The sequence below is a fragment of the Apaloderma vittatum genome, unplaced genomic scaffold, assembly GCF_000703405.1.
Source record: "Apaloderma vittatum isolate BGI_N311 unplaced genomic scaffold, ASM70340v1 scaffold21612, whole genome shotgun sequence".
NCBI classification, from domain to species: domain Eukaryota; kingdom Metazoa; phylum Chordata; class Aves; order Trogoniformes; family Trogonidae; genus Apaloderma; species Apaloderma vittatum.
The window spans coordinates 15,529-32,128 of NW_009702278.1; the positions used below are offsets into that span (position 1 = coordinate 15,529).

Sequence of the window (16,600 nt, forward strand, 5' to 3'; positions counted from 1 at the left end):
AGGAATGCCATCTTATGCTAAATTTAATTACAAATTAAATAATGCAGGTTTTCAAAATATGCAGTTGTACTTTTTAAAAAAATCTTTATTTCACTGAGATAAATATCAGTTCATTGGAGAGATACGGAGATGAGGCAGACCAAGGTGGAACAAAAGGAATTCTGTCATCAGGATTCGGTAACCAGAAATCACCGAATCATAGAATGGCCTAGGCTGGAAGGGACCTTAGAGATCATCTAGTCCAACCTCCCTGTCATGGGCAGGGACGCCACCGCTCGACTAGACCAGGCAACACATGGGGACCGAGCGGGAATCGAACACGCGACCTCGGTGTTGGTTCATTGTCAGCACCGCGCTCGAACGGCTGAGCTAACCGGCCCCCCAAATGAAGCTTCTCTAGTACTTCATCAGACTCAATAGTAGGAACTTCTTATTTCTTCACAATGTCTAATCTGAATTCTCTTTGTTTCAATGCAAGACCACAATTTCTCATCTTTTCAATTAGATACAGAGAAAATACTATTCCCTTCCTTTTTGTTGCAGCTTTCTCTTATCGGAAGAATTAAGCCTTTCTTCAGCCTTCTTCCCCTCTTTTAATAACAAATCTGACACATTTCAGTCTTTTAAATGTTGTTTTATTGCTCTTTAATTGCTCATGTCAAAACTCGATACAGTATTTCAAAGTCCTTACCAGAACAATATAAAAGTATTATTCTGTGTAAATCTTGGAAACTCTCATTTATACAGCCCAGTATTTTACACAGCAGCATGACACTGCCAATTTCTGTTCCTCTTCTGATCCCCTGTAACCTGTGGATTGTTTTCTACATAACTGCTACCTAACCTGATATTTTCTAGCTTGTATCTGTGCTGTTGATTATTCCTGTCAAACTGATCCTACAAATTGCATCTTCTCTTCATTCAAGGTATGTTTCCATAATGTCAAACTAATTTTGAGTTCTATCTTCCCACACGCTTGCAGCTTCCCCCAGCTTAGTATTATGTGAAAATTTACTATGTTCACTCTTGTATCATCCAGAGTTTTGATGCAAATACTAAATAGCATTGGATCACAACAGAGCTCTGTAGAACACCAATTTTCAAATGAACTGCTCTTATCTAGTCTCCAGTTATGACTTTCCAAGCAGACTTGCACCCAAAATGTGTAGCAATTTCACCCAAGTGCGCTCTCTCGTTTGTCTGAGAATATCACACACCTTTCATACTATCAAGAAGAGACATATGACATCACCACTTCCATCCATACGGCCAAACCTGGTTTACATATGAAAAGGTTAGGTTAGTTTGACCTGAGTTTGTCCAGTAATAGTCTCTCAGCTATCTTGTGTGAATTCAGAATTGTTTTGACAACTTATTCTGTATTTTCCAGGCATTAGAATTAATCTGTAATTTCTCTGCTCTTCTCTTCCTTTTTTTAAGGAAACATATAGCATTTACCTCTGTTTATGTTTCCACTACCTCATCTATCATCCACAGACTCTCAGTTATAAGACTTCTAATTCCAGGATTTCATAATTCTAATCTATTTATTTTTATGTTATGTAGAGTTCATCATGCCTGAACTCTTTAAAAGTTTCTAATTTACATGAACAATCTTTCAACTGTTATTTTCCTGTTCAAAAGTAAGCCTTGGACTTTGATCAACGGTATTTATCTTGGGTATTACCAGTTGACATTTTAAGTGAAAACTAACAAAGCCATTCTAAAGCATTTTGAGATGTTTTTTTTTCCCATCACTGACAACATTTCTATTCCTCTTTCTCATATTACTAAAGTATTTATTGAATGAGTTCCTGTTACTACTTTTACTGTTTAGCAAACAGCTAAATCCTGAAGTACTTTTTCCTTTAGCTTTCTCAGAGATCCTATTAACAATTCCATGAAGTTTACTGAATTTTTGCTGGTATTTCTACTGTCTTCCCTTCTAAGTCCTGTGAACTCTATCATCTGGTAGTTACACAGTGCTGGCCACGCTCACACACTTCTTCCTCACCGGTTCCTCCCCTCCTTTATATCTCCACCTCTGTGACCTTTATATCTGTCACCTCCAACTACTTCTAGACAAAATCTGCCACCAGTACATTCCAAAACTCTGCTAAATAACCTGACTCTTGCCCCATTTTCAGTGGATATCTAGACAGTTAAAATCCCTATCATGAATATGGTGGTTGCTAGTTGCTCACAAAAGGTCTAACCTTGCTTGATATCCCAGGTAGTTCAGTCATCCCACTGTGACATTCTCCTGCCTCTCACCTCTGGACAAACTGTACTCCCTCCTCATCAATTATGCAAGCTGCCATGCAAAGTCTCTGGCATTCTTTGTTATTCTGACCGGAATAATCTTACCAGTTCTCAGTCTCACCGGTTCAAGTAACAATTATCTCTACTTATGGTGAACAGCTGCATCCCTAAAAAGCCTGAAACGTATTTAGGTCTTTACCAACAAGGCAGCTTACCATTACCCATACAGCAGTATGCCAAAAATAGGGTTTATGAATCATCAAGTGCATATGGAAGTAGAATCACAAGCAGAAAAGACCAAGCTACTATGGCTTCTTTACGAAGACATAAAACGTAGGAAACTGATATAATCTCCTTCTGGTAAAAATTCTAGAAATGAAACTTGTTGCACAGTGATCAAGTGTGGTTCTTTAAGTCAGAGTTGGTTTCACATATTTCAGACATCTTAAAAACTATGCTTGCGTTTTCTCAATTTAGAGTCTGTGCACAGTGACACTCTTCTGAGTCATGAGCAGTTAAAATGATTTACATTTACCAAGTGCCCTTTAAAAGGCACTCACTAAGCAGGGAAAGAACACCTCATCATGTCTCATGTAAGCGCGTGAGTATGCCTGCATGTGTGTATATGGACACAGAATCACTCTGGGAAAACTCACCTAATTGCTCCTTGGTGCGCAGAGTATTGAAGCATGGTTCTGAGATAATTTGACAAAAGAGCTCCAAAAACATATTCTCAGAAGTGCTCTGCATGTCTGTCTGGTAATATATTTCAATGCCACAGTTGTTATGAACTTCATTTCTCTGTTGATATACAAACCAACCTCCTAAAAGACAAAGGCAAAACACTTAAATTCATAAAAATGTACATTCTTATAGTCCACGATTAAAAAGATAATGTTCTATCATTTGTGGAATGGAATTACAATAAATTGTTTAGGACTGTTAAAGCAGAATTTCCACTAACGGCATACTTTTCATAAAACAAGAAAAGATTATTTTAACCTATCTCAATGTCCTAGCTTAAGCACTGATGACACAAAACTGGGAGGAGAGGTTGACACACCAGAAGTCTGTGCTGCCATTCAGAGAGACCTGGACAGGCTGGAGAGTTGGGTGGGGAGAAATTTTATGAAATACAACAAGGGCAAGTGTAGAGTTTTGCACCTGGGAAAGAACAACTCCAAGTACCAGTGCAAGTTGGGGACTGACCTGTTGGAGAGCAGCGTAGGAGAAAGGGACCTGGAGGTCCTGGTGGACAGCAGGATGACCATGAGCCAGCAATGTGCCCTCATGGCCAAGAAGGCCAATGGCATCCTGGGGTGTATTAGAAGGGGGGTGGCCAGTAGGTCAAGAGAGGTTCTCCTCCCCCTCTAATCTGCCCTGGTGAGGCCAAATCTGGAATATTGTGTCCAGTTCTGGGCCCCTCAGCTCAAGAAGGACAGGGAACTGCCTGAAAGAGTCAAGCGCAGAGCCACAAAGATGATGGAGTGGAACACGTCCCTTACGAGGAAAGGCTGAAGAAGCTGGGTCCCTTTAGTTCAGAGAAGAGGAGACTGAGGGGTGACCTCATCAATGTTTACAAATGTGTAAAGGGCGACTGTCAGGAGGACGGAGCCAGGCTCTTCTCAGTGATGTCCAATGACAGGACAAGGGGCAATTGGTACAAGCTGGAGCATAGGAGGTTCCACAAAAACATTAGGAAAAACTTTCTCACTATGGGGGTGACAGAGCCCGGCCACAGGCTGCCCAGGGAGGTTGTGGAGTCTCCTTCCCTGAAGACATTCAAAACCCACCTGGATGTGTTCCTGTGTGACCTGCTCTAGGTGATCCTGCTCTGGCAAGGGGGTTGGACTAGATGATCTTTCGAGGTCCCTTCCAACCTCCAACATTCTCTGATATCAGCAAGTAAATTAAAGCTGGCTCCTTTTCCTCAAGAAAATATTTTTGGAAGTGGAGTGGAATTCTGCATTGCCTCTACTGTGTAACGAGTTTATAAAGAATTCCTGAGAAACATTTATGAACATCAAATTCAATTCAGCATCTGATACCAACAGCTCCTATGGTATATGGTGGTTTTCACAGGCTGATGAGCAGCTCTGGGTAATCGGCCTTAGCTGTATAGCTACATATGTCATCGCTCCTGTGTAACACCTAGCGATTCCTCAAATCTCCTTCTTTATGTAAAAGATTTTTTTTTGCATAATAATAGTAACATCACACACAAACACTATAAGACCAAAAGAATTTATATTAGCCAGAAAAAAAAAGTTGCTCATGTAAGTGATTTAAGTTTTATCAAATAGTAAGAGTCATTTAGGACAATCCTTCACTGAATTTTCACCCAAAGAGTGGTGAAAGAATAATACTTATTCAAATGTGTAGACTATGCATAGCAGAAAGTGGAACAAAGGTCTTACTTCCATAAATCACACCGAGTGTAATTCACTTGGAAGTAGAATCACAGAATTATGGAATGGTTTGGGTTGGAGGGGACCTTAAAGGTCATCTAGTTCCAACCCCCAAGAAGTCAAATTTACATACACAGATCAGAAATTAAATCAAACTCATTTTCAAGTACATCAGCAAGATGTTATATTACTATATAATTTTATTAACAAAGCCATATCCTAATTATATTTTCAGATTTAAAGTTTAAAATAATTTAAGTATGACTTTTTAAACAAATTCCTAACAACAAAGTAATATTGATTTTAAATGCCATTAGCAAACCCAGAATCACAATTTAATATGCATTTAACTTACTGTCAGGAAGTTGCACTTCTCTGTATCTCACTAGCTGACTGGGAAGGAGTGGCTTTGTATGAGCATGCTCAATGAGAGTGTCCTCAACCATCTGCATAATTCCTAGCGCAGCCTGGAAAACATAAGAGGACTTTTAACTATCATTAGTTACTCTGTACCTAACAGCAGGGTAAAATTTTCCAATTGTTGATGATGATGATGATAGGGAAAAAAAAAAAAGGCAATAGAAAATATGGATATTGGTATTTAATAATACACTGGAACTTAAATGGCTGAGAGGAACTGAGGCTTGGGGAACAAGGGTCTTGTCGTTGCTTTGTTTTCTTCTTTACATTTATCTTGTCTACAAGTTTCCCTACTTCCACTCCTCTCCAACACTTCTGAAACTGAAGTTCAATGGACTTCATTCTTCCTTTCCCTTCACCACTCTGATGAACTCACCTCGCAAAATCTGAAAATAAGATACCTACAGTGTATGTTTACAAAGCAAATGATATCTCATCAGGTGGAATTTTAAGAAAAAAAATTAATGGTTAGGTTCAAACACGTATCCCACTGATGTGGTGTTAGTACTAGGACTCATTGTCCAGATACTTTCTTTTATTTTATTAAAATAAAATCATAAATAGTGAAGAGATTTTAATTGCTTTCATTCAAGAATTTAAGTTCAAGGGCTTCACCCATTAAAGGTTATGGGTTCTTGTAGCCTGCATACTGGAAATTACAGGAATTTGCTACAAAGTAGTTTTGTCTGAAAGCAAAAATCTCTTAGTCTGTGCTGTCACACACTAACAACATAAGTGAGCTTATAAAAAACATGCAAAAGGTCTGAAAACTTAGTAACACACTCTCTCCAACATCCCCCCCAAACCTCCACCTAAGATAAAAAGCTTGAGGTTTGACAAAACAGAGTTTGAAAGGCTAGAGAAAAATATTATATATTCTTCCAATCAAGCAACCATATTAAACCAAAATATTTACAAGACAGTTCAGACACACGTTCTTAACAGGATTAGTTGACTATTTATCCACTTGCAGCAAATAAAAAGAAACAGTAAAAAAATAAATATTGGAATGAAATGAATTCAAGAAGAAATGGGAATTTTAAGCAGCCAGATAGGTCCAGTTTTTCAAAGAGTACAGATTCACTAAAAATTTTTTGAGTACTGAAAAGACGTCACAAGAGTATTTAAATTTTGACTTAATTTTAGTTGAAAAAAATTCTTAGATCCAAGTTTAAATTTCTAAGCTTTGTCAGTGATGATCACATCATGGGTGCGGAAGAACAAGAGTTTTCCTACCTGGATCTATCTATTTACAGAGATTTGCAGATCATTTCTAAAGATTACCCAGCTATGGGTGTAACAGTACATCCTTCCCAGTTTTCTAGATGTAGGAGTCTTCAATAGCCACCCATTATATCAACTAAAGAATGCATTTCTCTGCAGAGAAGGACCTGACTTTCAGATATAAAAGTGGAAGAAATAATGCAGTAAAAGAGTGATATTTTTTACATTTCTCCACATGAAAAAACTCTATAAAATTAAAAAAAAACAAACCCAAACACAAAAACTTCAGACACATCCTTGAAACACAAAATTCTGTGTGTCCAGTGATACTGGCTCCTTAATCGTTTTAGTTTTCCCCTCCTTACTAGCTAACTTTCTTCTCCAGGCATTCAGCAGCCCGTAGCAGTGTTTGTAACATCCCCTGAAGTAGCACAGAGCTGGTGTAACATAGAAATACCGTTACACCAACCCTACAAAAAAAGAATGCAAAAACATACAAGAAAGATACTACATTTTGTATTGATAAATATAGTCAAATATTTGATTAGACACCCTATGCAAACACAAGCCATTACTGTGTTAATGAAAGACAGAACAAATGTTCTTTGATTTTTACTGCCAAAAAGACATAACTGAGAGCTACACTATTTTTTTACAGCCCATCATTCTTGTTTAGCTCTGTACAAAGTACCTCATTTGGAAGCATTTTGGTTTCTTAAACCCTGTACAAGTTAGCCTGAAACTTTTAAATAGAGAAGCAGGATCTGCAGCTCATCATTCCTTATGGAGTTTGGTCACATCACAGTCATGACATGTAACACAGACTTTAAAATATTTACATCACAAATTGTTCTTTACTAAATTTCAAAGAGCAATACAAGAGCAGTACTTAGCCTAATAAATTGGAAGTGGAAAAAATGACACTATGATACTCCCATAAACATAAAAAAGTATGAAGTCAAATTATGAAATCCCATTTGGCAAAACTGCTTTAAGATCTGAGAAGATTAAACTAGTCTTCCAATTTTTAAATAAAAATTGTTTTATTAAAGAAAGTATCACACCAACCTGTTTTGTTATATTGCCGTGGAGAAGAGCTTCAATGTGTAACCGTGACAACAGTTGTGCTATAAAGGCCTTGAGGCGAGGAAGAGTAACATCTAGAATAGATATTTAGACAGTTACATCAATTATATGCATTTTCACATTAAGAGGTACCTAACTCATCATTAGATATGGTGCATTTCTTAGAGGAGAAACTCATCATCATAAGAAAGTGAATCTCTCCTTCAAAATGCAACATTGGAAAGTTTCCAGGTCTGAACAGCAGCACTCATCATATAGTTTGTTTTGCTTGGAATTCACATACTGTCTGACCCAGATTCCAAAAAGAAAAGAAAAGGAAAAAAAAAAAAAAAAGGCTTCCTTCCAATCATGCTGAACAAACATTCATTCTCCTGAGAAAACATTTGCAATCACTCAGGTGGTGTTCCAAGATAAAGCTTTAGTTTGCATGTAGTTTGTAATGCTCAGGAAACACACTGTGCACCTACCATCTAGACTGAGAAAAGAACCGCAACTCAAATCTGCTGCTTTGATAGTATCTTTGTAACAAACAATACACAAGAGAAATATTTTTGCAATATATGCCAGAGTACACCTACACACGCATTCTATGCCGGACTGTCTTTGCAAAGCAGTTTTCATCTATAATGCAAAGTATAGTATAATGTATAGAATTAATGGAATAAGAGAGGAAGGATGGTTGAATGGATGAGGAGTTCACCCCAAAGTCAACATCTCCATTCTTATTTCCCTCGACACTACAGGAATATCCACATTGTATTGCCTACCCTGTTAAGTCGTTATTTTGTCACTTTCCAAACTAAAACAAAAACTGACAATACTGGTGTATTTCACAAAAGTTTTGAAAAGACAAATGCAATCAAGATTATGAAGTCTGCTCAGTGAGGGATGCATATAAATTCAACAGATTTGTGATTTGTATTAGCGCAACCTATACCATGCTTATCAGTCTTTCCCTCAAGAGGCAACTGATCATCAGTAAAAAATTCATTTCCACATTTTTCCGTGATTCCAAATCAACCTTTTATTGTTGCATAATCCTAATCTTATTTTTTTGCCTCTAGAATTGCTTGTTAACAGTACAAAAGATTACAGTCACATTGAGTGTGAGAGAGGAAAAGAGGGGAAAAAAAATAATCCACACATAATCTCCTCATATTTAAAGCAGATTTCCAGCAGTTCTAAGTAGACAGCATTCCCTTCCAGCATTCCATTTTTAGCAATTCTTATGCTGAATACAGTAATGTTAATCTTATAACAACAATTTATGGAACAGAAAACCTCTTATTTTTTTTCAAAATTCAGTAGTCATTAAAAATGAATGACTTAGATATAGCCAAACCTACTGCCACGACAATCAGCATTAGTTTCGTCACTGACTTCACAGGGAGCACCATTGCTAATCTCAAGAGATACCTGCAATCATTCAAGAAACTATACAACTAAACATTTATATTTCTATTCTGGAGCAATCATAGAATGGCCTAGGTTGGAGGGGACCTTAGAGATCATGTAAGCCAACCACCCAGCCATGGGCAGGGATGCCTCTCAGCAGAACAATCTCACAACAAAAACACAGCTGGCTCAGGGCATCTACAAGAGTCTATTTTAATGAAGCAGTTTTCAGCATCGCAACTTTCAACAGTGTGGTATGTGTCAGTCTGACAATTATGGATATGTATTCTGAATTCACCTTCTCAAATTCAAAAGGCAGATATTCTTCTTGAAAAGAATGTCTCGGCATACTCCACAAAGATATTTACAAGATATTTCGCAAACTGTTCCAGTAACATTCTTTTGTTTAACACAGTTGGATACAGATATAGGAGAGTTTGTTACAACCACAATGTTCCTTATTCTTTATTATCACTATTATCTACAGAAAGAGGAGTTACGATTCCCTGATAGTGGAAAAAACAAACAAAATGGTGTGCACACTGGGAAGTACAATGCCAATACACTCCAACATCCCTGCGAGATGTCAAATAGAGCCAAATTACTTCAGCTGTGTTGGTTAAGCATTGGCCCAGGCGCAGGCTCATGCCCACAAAGCCATTCAAGTTTTGCCTCCAAGTTGTGCAGCTGGAGGCCTTTTGCCTGAACTACTATACTCTCTAGAAACTGGAGGACAAGTGCAGAGGCATCGACATCCAGCAGCACCAGCTCAGGTCTGGCACTGCAAAGCCTTCACTTGAAAATGTCAAGAGTTCAAAATGGGTACCTTCATTAGTTCGGTTACAAGACATCTTCCATAAGAAAAATTAAAAATAATAAAGTTTTAAATTGTTAGGACATTACCATCTAGAGCTTCTTTTAATTCATCTTTGGTCCAAGCAACTTCTGTCATCAGGAGTCGGAGATAATACATTGCATGTTGGTGAGGCTGTTCAGCCCTGAAGTTGTTAAGCGATCTCATGTACTAAAACAAAATAAGTTCAAATGATAGAATTTTATTTCTAAACATAAAATATTAACCTTGTACTCTCACAACTTTGTGTACCACCAAAAAGATGTCAAGAACATTCACTTGCTTGTTAGACCCATTAAAAAAACTATGTTAAATTACCTCAGTAATAATGTGGGCGTCTGAGCCTATGGATTAAGCAGTAACCATTAAGACAGTTGCCATGAGCATGAAATCAAACTTCTTCATAAAATTAATGATTGGAAATTAGATTACTGCAGTTAGAACTGGAAAAAAAATACTTAGAACAAGAGGCTCTACCCAGGAAATACACATTCTACGATGACTGCCCAGGGGCAGGGCGGGGGAATGTATTTTTCTCCTAGTTGCTTCTCTGGGCTGACCTGGTTAGAAAAATATAGGAACACCTGGGATATTCTTTGCATTCTTTGCCTGGATGAAGGAGATATGAGAGAATAATCAGTGAGCTTCTCAAAAGAAACTCCTTCCTAGTTCAGCTGCACCTTTGCAAAACAAGCAGAACTTTTTAACTTCACCAGAGGACCAGGAAAGTGCAAACTAATGGTTTTGGCAAGCTGGGTTCATTTCCAGTACAGGAGAAAAGTAACTCATTTCAGGGCACAGGAGTGAGAAACTGTGAGCATGAAGTTGCTGAGGACACATCCTTCTACCTGTTCCAAACAGAAGCCAGAGGTTGCTATCTCCCTTATCTGTTAGGTGCAGACATCAGAGGAAAAACTGCAATCTCCCCATTTGATTTGACTTTTTCGCATTTTGTCCATATTTTACACACACAAAAGGCCTATGTAACAAAAGTCTATAAGATGACAAAACATGCATAATAAAGAGACAAAGTCCAAGTGAAGTGTGAAGACAATCAAGAAAACATCTCAAACTAAAAGCAAATCATCCAAACCAGATAACCCACACACCTGTGGGTTAGGGGTTTTTTTAATATCTTGATACTTGTTACATCCTATTAAAACTTTCCAGACAATTAATGAATCTTAGGTATACACAGCCCTAAATAAAGTTCTGTTACAATAAATCTACCTCTCATTTGATGTCCACCTGCTCAGAATCTCCTACCAACTAGCAATGAACAAAAGATGGCCACGGTGCCTGTCTAGGCCAGCCACTGAAATAAAAATCAGCAGCAGCATGGAACGATCTTGCCCACAGCCCTGGCGCTCTTACGTACTGCAGACTATTTGCCAGCTTTCTGGGCCAGAAGTCAGACCGCTCCCCAACACCCGTCTAATCCTTGTGCACTCATTTATACCTCCACAACAACTCATTACTATGAGTGAAAATATCTAATTTGTTCATTTCCTTTATTTTACATCAGCCTTGCTCTAAAGAAAGTACCAGAAGAACAACTATGTTTCTTGTTTGGCTTAGCAAATGTAATCACCGTTTATAAATTTACTTCCAGAGTTAAAACAAAAAATAACCTAACTTACATTCCATATATATAGATTAGTCATTAAATTTATGAAGTGAGTCTTCCAGAAGTCAGCTTGTACTTAATCTGCTGGTTACTTTTGCACCAAAAGATCCTGGCTGAGGATCAGAGCTCCTCTTCACTACTGGGGAGAAGAAACACTGCAAATCTTTTCAACACTTCCTTTCTCCCTTCATCCATTTTCTCCTCCTTTTATGGCTAGATCCTATTTGGGCCTTTCCAAATTGTAAAACAGGATACAAAGTTAAGATTTCCCCCGTCCCTCTTCTTAGATTTCTACTCCTATATCAAAGCAAGCGGCAATCCCGTGATAAATCACAAGAACAACTGATTGCAAGAAGACTCCAAGGCCACTTATTTTTAACTGAAGAACATAATATAAACACTTTGTTGAACTCATACCCACAAAAAAAGACCAAAAAAAAAATTTAAAAAGGATTCTGCAGTCCCAATGGGGCAGAATTTCACTCTGTATTTCGATAAATAATCAAGCAAGATTTCATTTCAAGTTAATGCATTCAGTTTTAAATTAAATCAAAATGTAAATTTCTCATCTAGCTTACCGCTTCTTTGATAATTTCAAATCGTTTTTCATCAATCTCAAAAGTAGCCATTTTCTCAATGATCTTCTTGAGCAAGATATGTTGCTTGTCATTATAACCTTTTACAGACAGCTATGGAAAAAACGCATAATTTGCTTTAAATGTAGGAGATAAAGGATTATAACAATTACCAATTCAATGAACAATACGGTTTTCAACACTTACTCTAAATTCAACGTTATTCTACATTAACTCATTCTGAAATAAAATCCCCTTAAAGGGATCTAAAGATAACTGACAAATGTAATACTGCATATTTTGCCAGGAACTATGAATGTAGAGAATTAATGTAATTTCATGTTGATGTAAGCAAACTGTACAGATTTTTAATGATTACGAGTATTGAATCCAGTCAGCAAACTGTACATTTGGAGTACTGAAATGGTTTTGCTGTAGGTTCCTCATTTTAGCAATGACACCTAGACTCACAGTGTTCTTAACGATTTTCTCCAATTTAATTCTAATCTTGTTTCATGTTTTATCTTGTTGCTCAAAAAGATATCTCCTATATGTGGAAGGAATCAGTATTAGAGGGAAGTGGGTACTGCCAAATACCAGCACAAGTTAAAACCAGGATAGTGCTAGGCTGGTACACCAAAGTAGTTAGTCTAGAATCACAATGAGATACTGATCAGATCATACACATTTTTTTCAAAATATATATGAAATAAACTAGGTCAATCAAAAAAACAGCAAAGAAAAATCACTATATGATTGCATCCAGATACAGAAAGTTTGTCTAGTGAAAAAAGGCATTAGAAGGTCTTTTGCAGAGAATAAAACTTCAAATCTGGTATTTTGAAACAACTATTTAAGTGGATTTGTGTGGTTTAATTATTATAAGTAAAATTACATTTCAGGGCATAAATCAACATGCAGGTGAATTCCTGCTTTCCAGTAGGAAGAATTTTTTTTGCTACAGTTGCTGAAATATAGTCAAACCTTGAAGAAAAAGCTATCATAAGTGGATTTATAACAAAGGCTGATATTCTAAATTAGTGTAAGAACCCAAAACTGTTCAACAATCAATCACCATGGATGATTGTTTTCGGTGCAGTGTCTGTCCTTGCTTCAGGTATCATTGTAGTTACACATATTGACTGTAACTATGACTTCTCATGACACAGGAAAGAATATTACAAGTTCCCAGATATCAAAATGGAATAAACAGATTTCAATACAGAATCTTTACAATAGAATATAAAGACCCCACAAAAACCACCTAATATTTAAAATAGCTCTAGATTTCTAAACTGTGACTGAAAAGAAAATTACACACACTTTTTATTTCTTTTTTTTTAAACAGGAGTTAACTCTGACCATGGAAACATCAGCAAGCTTTGAAACTCAGAACAGATAGCAATGTTTGAAGTAAGCTAAGTGCATGCTACCAGAAAATGAGATTTGTGTTGGATAAAAAAAGAAATCGCAGCACTCTCATTCAGAAAATGTAAAACCAATACACAATATATTCTCTTACTAAGATGCTTTAGAAAAATAATACTCTCACAGGATATTTCAAAATGAATTTTGGTATGAAATGATAGTTAATAAAAGCTTTTACCAGAACTTCAGGAGAGACTATTAAAATCTCATATCATATATCTCATAGGAGAAGCCGAGTAAGAAATAAACATTTATCAAAATATTAGTATTTATCAAGGAGGTATTGTCAACACTTTAAAACAGATTATAAACCGCATGACAAAAACGAACACTGAAGAAAAGTCATAAATATCCAGCACTGCATTCTAATGAGCACATGCACAATCCATTTCCACAGCTCACTACAGCAGAATTAGAGAATTATAACAAAATTCTGTAAAGTTAAGATTCATTTAACAGAAAAGTTAATCTCTTTATATAGAAACCAGTAATCACACTTTCAAGATTACCATGCAAGCAAGTAAAAACGAGAACTAGAACACAACAATTGCACTGCACACATGTTCACATGAGACTGCAATCTTAACCAGGTCACTCAGTACTGATTAAAATACAGTTTTGCTTTGCTTTTAATCCATGACGAATATGCAAGGCAAAAAAAAAACATTAACCATCTCATTTAGAAATGCAGAAGTCAAATGTTTTCTCCAAGCTCAACAACTCGCAAGCTGTTTCGTTTCCTCCTGTGCTTTTTTTCTTACTTACAAGTATTGCATTCATTCCTGATGCAATGCCATAGATCAAACCTGAGAGGCGTGCTGCATATGTATACTCTTTTAAATCATCCTTCAATAACCTGATAAACAGGTATGTCATGTTGCAATGGAGAGGATCAGCATAAATGTAGCGACTAACAAAAAGAAAAACAAAAGAAATGCTTTGATACCTCAAGCAGTGACAAAGTAATGGATGAAGAAACATGACTGAAGAGTATGTATATGCAGCCTCATCATCAGTACTTCTTGAACAGGAAAGCTGAAGTGTACTGTTTACTTTATAGCAGGAAAACAGGGGTCTCCTACCCCTTCAGTCAGAAAGTTTTTAGCCGATATCTGACAAACTGACATGTAAGCTTGGATTAGGTATGCTTTTTCTTTTTTTTTTTAAAAAACGGAGGAACAAATCTTGCAACTAATTAAATTTCATGAATGGTATAAAAATAAAGAAGAAAATTTGCTTAATAGGAATGGAAAGATTGTTGAAGACTTTGAACAAAATTCAACTTAAAATTCAAATTAAAGAAAGGATGGTTAATAATCAAGATCAAAAGGAGTAACAGCCTTAGACCCATTTTTTATTTAAAAGTCCTTCCATCAAATCAATATAAAATGTTGATGAGTGGAAGTCATTTTAAGGCTCTAAGCTCTTCCTTGATTTGGGTACTTACATACATCCCATAGATGGTATTTTGGAGATCATAGTTCAAGCCAGCTAGTTCTGCTGCATATGCATACTCGTTGAGGGAGTCTTTGAGTAGTTCAAGGTACAAATAGGCCATGTTACAATGCAAGGGATCCACGTAAGCAAATGGGCTGGAAGAAAATGTTGAAAGTAAAATACGCAGTTTAAAAATATTTCTCAGTTTCTTTTGGCCTTTTAAGTTTGATCTGAAGGAAACAATATTTACTGTGAGTATGCTGATGGATCCCGTTATGAAGGATTCCTACTTTGAAGCCAAATATTAACATACCTGAAAATAATTATTTAATTTGCTTATGGTTTGAGTGATGCCTAAATTTACTGAAGATTGGAGATATTCTCTTATTTGTTCCCATAAATCAAGACACATTATGTCTACTTTGCTGTACATTCAGAATTCACCAGGAGTAAAATAAACTAAATAGACCAGGAGTAAAATAATCTAAATAATCTGCATAATTTAATAGACTGAAATTAACATTAATTTAAAAAATACTTACACTATCAGAAAACAAAGTAGTTGCTATCACAAAAATTAAGAGATTAAAAATTTGTGGCATGAAAAATACTCAGTACATGCTCTGTTCAGCTCAGGAAAGAAGTCGGACATATCCATTTTCACACCACCATAATTTTTTGTGTTATCTTTTAAACAGCGACAACTATACAAGCTCTGCTGTTGCATTAGAAGCATCTGATCACATACAATACTACAGTAAATTTCTCAAAAAGAGAAATGCAACTCAGAGACTCAAGCCATGTTTCAGCTGCGCCAATTTTTAAATACCTGTGTGTTTTAAAGATTTGCAAAGTCAAGACAAACTATTTGTACTGTGACTGAATATTTATTTCTAAAGCCTCTGAAGTGCATGTAAATTCATTATCAATTTCACAGAAATAATGATCAGCATCTAAAACAATTTGTTGTCAGGATATAGTTTACAACTCAAAACAACACCATTTGCATTTATTTTCCCCAAGCAGTCACTAGCAGTCACATCCAGACAGATGCTATGGTATCTGTTTCCCCATGTTCCCCAGGGGTCAGTACTGGGTCTGGTCTTATTCAACATATCCATCAGTGACCTGGATGAAGGGACAAAGCTTATCCTCAGCAAGTTCACTGAGGATACAAAACGTGAGTTTTGTGACTGACACACTGACAGCTGTGCTGCCATCCTGCGTGACCCGGACAGGCTGAAGAGTTGGGCAGAGAGGAACCTAATGGGGTTCAACAAGGGCAAATGTAGTGTCCTGCACCGGGGGAGGAACAACCCCGTGCATCAGCATAGGTTAGGGGTAGATCTGCTGGAAGGCAGCCCCGAGAAGAAAGATCTTGGAGTCCTGGTAGACAAGAAGTTAACCACAAGCCAGCAATGTGCCCTTGTTGCCAAGAAGGCCAACGGTGCCCTGGGGTGCAGTAAGTAGAGTGCGGCCAGTACGTCAAGGGAGGTCATCCTCCCCCTCTGTTCTGTCCTGGTGAGGCCACATCTGGAATATCCAGTTCTGGGCCTTCCAGTTCAGGAGAGACACGGAACTACTGTTGAGAGTCCATCAGAGGGCAACAAAGACGACTGGGCAACTGGAGCATCTCTCTTAGAAGGAAAATTTAAGCGAGCTGGGCCTGTTTAGCCTGGAGAAGACAAGACTGGGAGAAGACCTTATCAATGTCTAAGCATCTAAAGGGTGGGTGCAGGGAGGATGGAGCCAGACTGTTTTCAGCAGTGTCCAGTGACAGGACAAGGGGCAATGGGCACAAGCTGGACCACGCGAAGTTCCATCTAAATATGAGGAAAAACTTCTTTACTGTGTGAGGGTGGCAAAGCACTGGAACAGGTCGCCC

At 37.2% G+C, this 16,600-nt stretch overlaps 1 protein-coding gene across 1 annotated transcript in view; it reads right to left on the minus strand.

Moving 5' to 3' along the window:
* The window catches only part of IDE (insulin-degrading enzyme), a gene marked incomplete at its 5' end in the record, with an annotated part of 49,228 nt that overhangs the window by 6,888 nt on the left and 25,740 nt on the right, over positions 1 to 16,600 (minus strand). The window contains 6 exons of the mRNA XM_009879501.1: positions 2,919 to 3,086; positions 5,026 to 5,137; positions 7,383 to 7,474; positions 9,699 to 9,819; positions 11,854 to 11,964; positions 14,044 to 14,188. Of these exons, the coding sequence (XP_009877803.1) occupies positions 2,919 to 3,086; positions 5,026 to 5,137; positions 7,383 to 7,474; positions 9,699 to 9,819; positions 11,854 to 11,964; positions 14,044 to 14,188 (749 nt within the window). The remainder of the gene's footprint in view (positions 1 to 2,918; positions 3,087 to 5,025; positions 5,138 to 7,382; positions 7,475 to 9,698; positions 9,820 to 11,853; positions 11,965 to 14,043; positions 14,189 to 16,600) is intronic.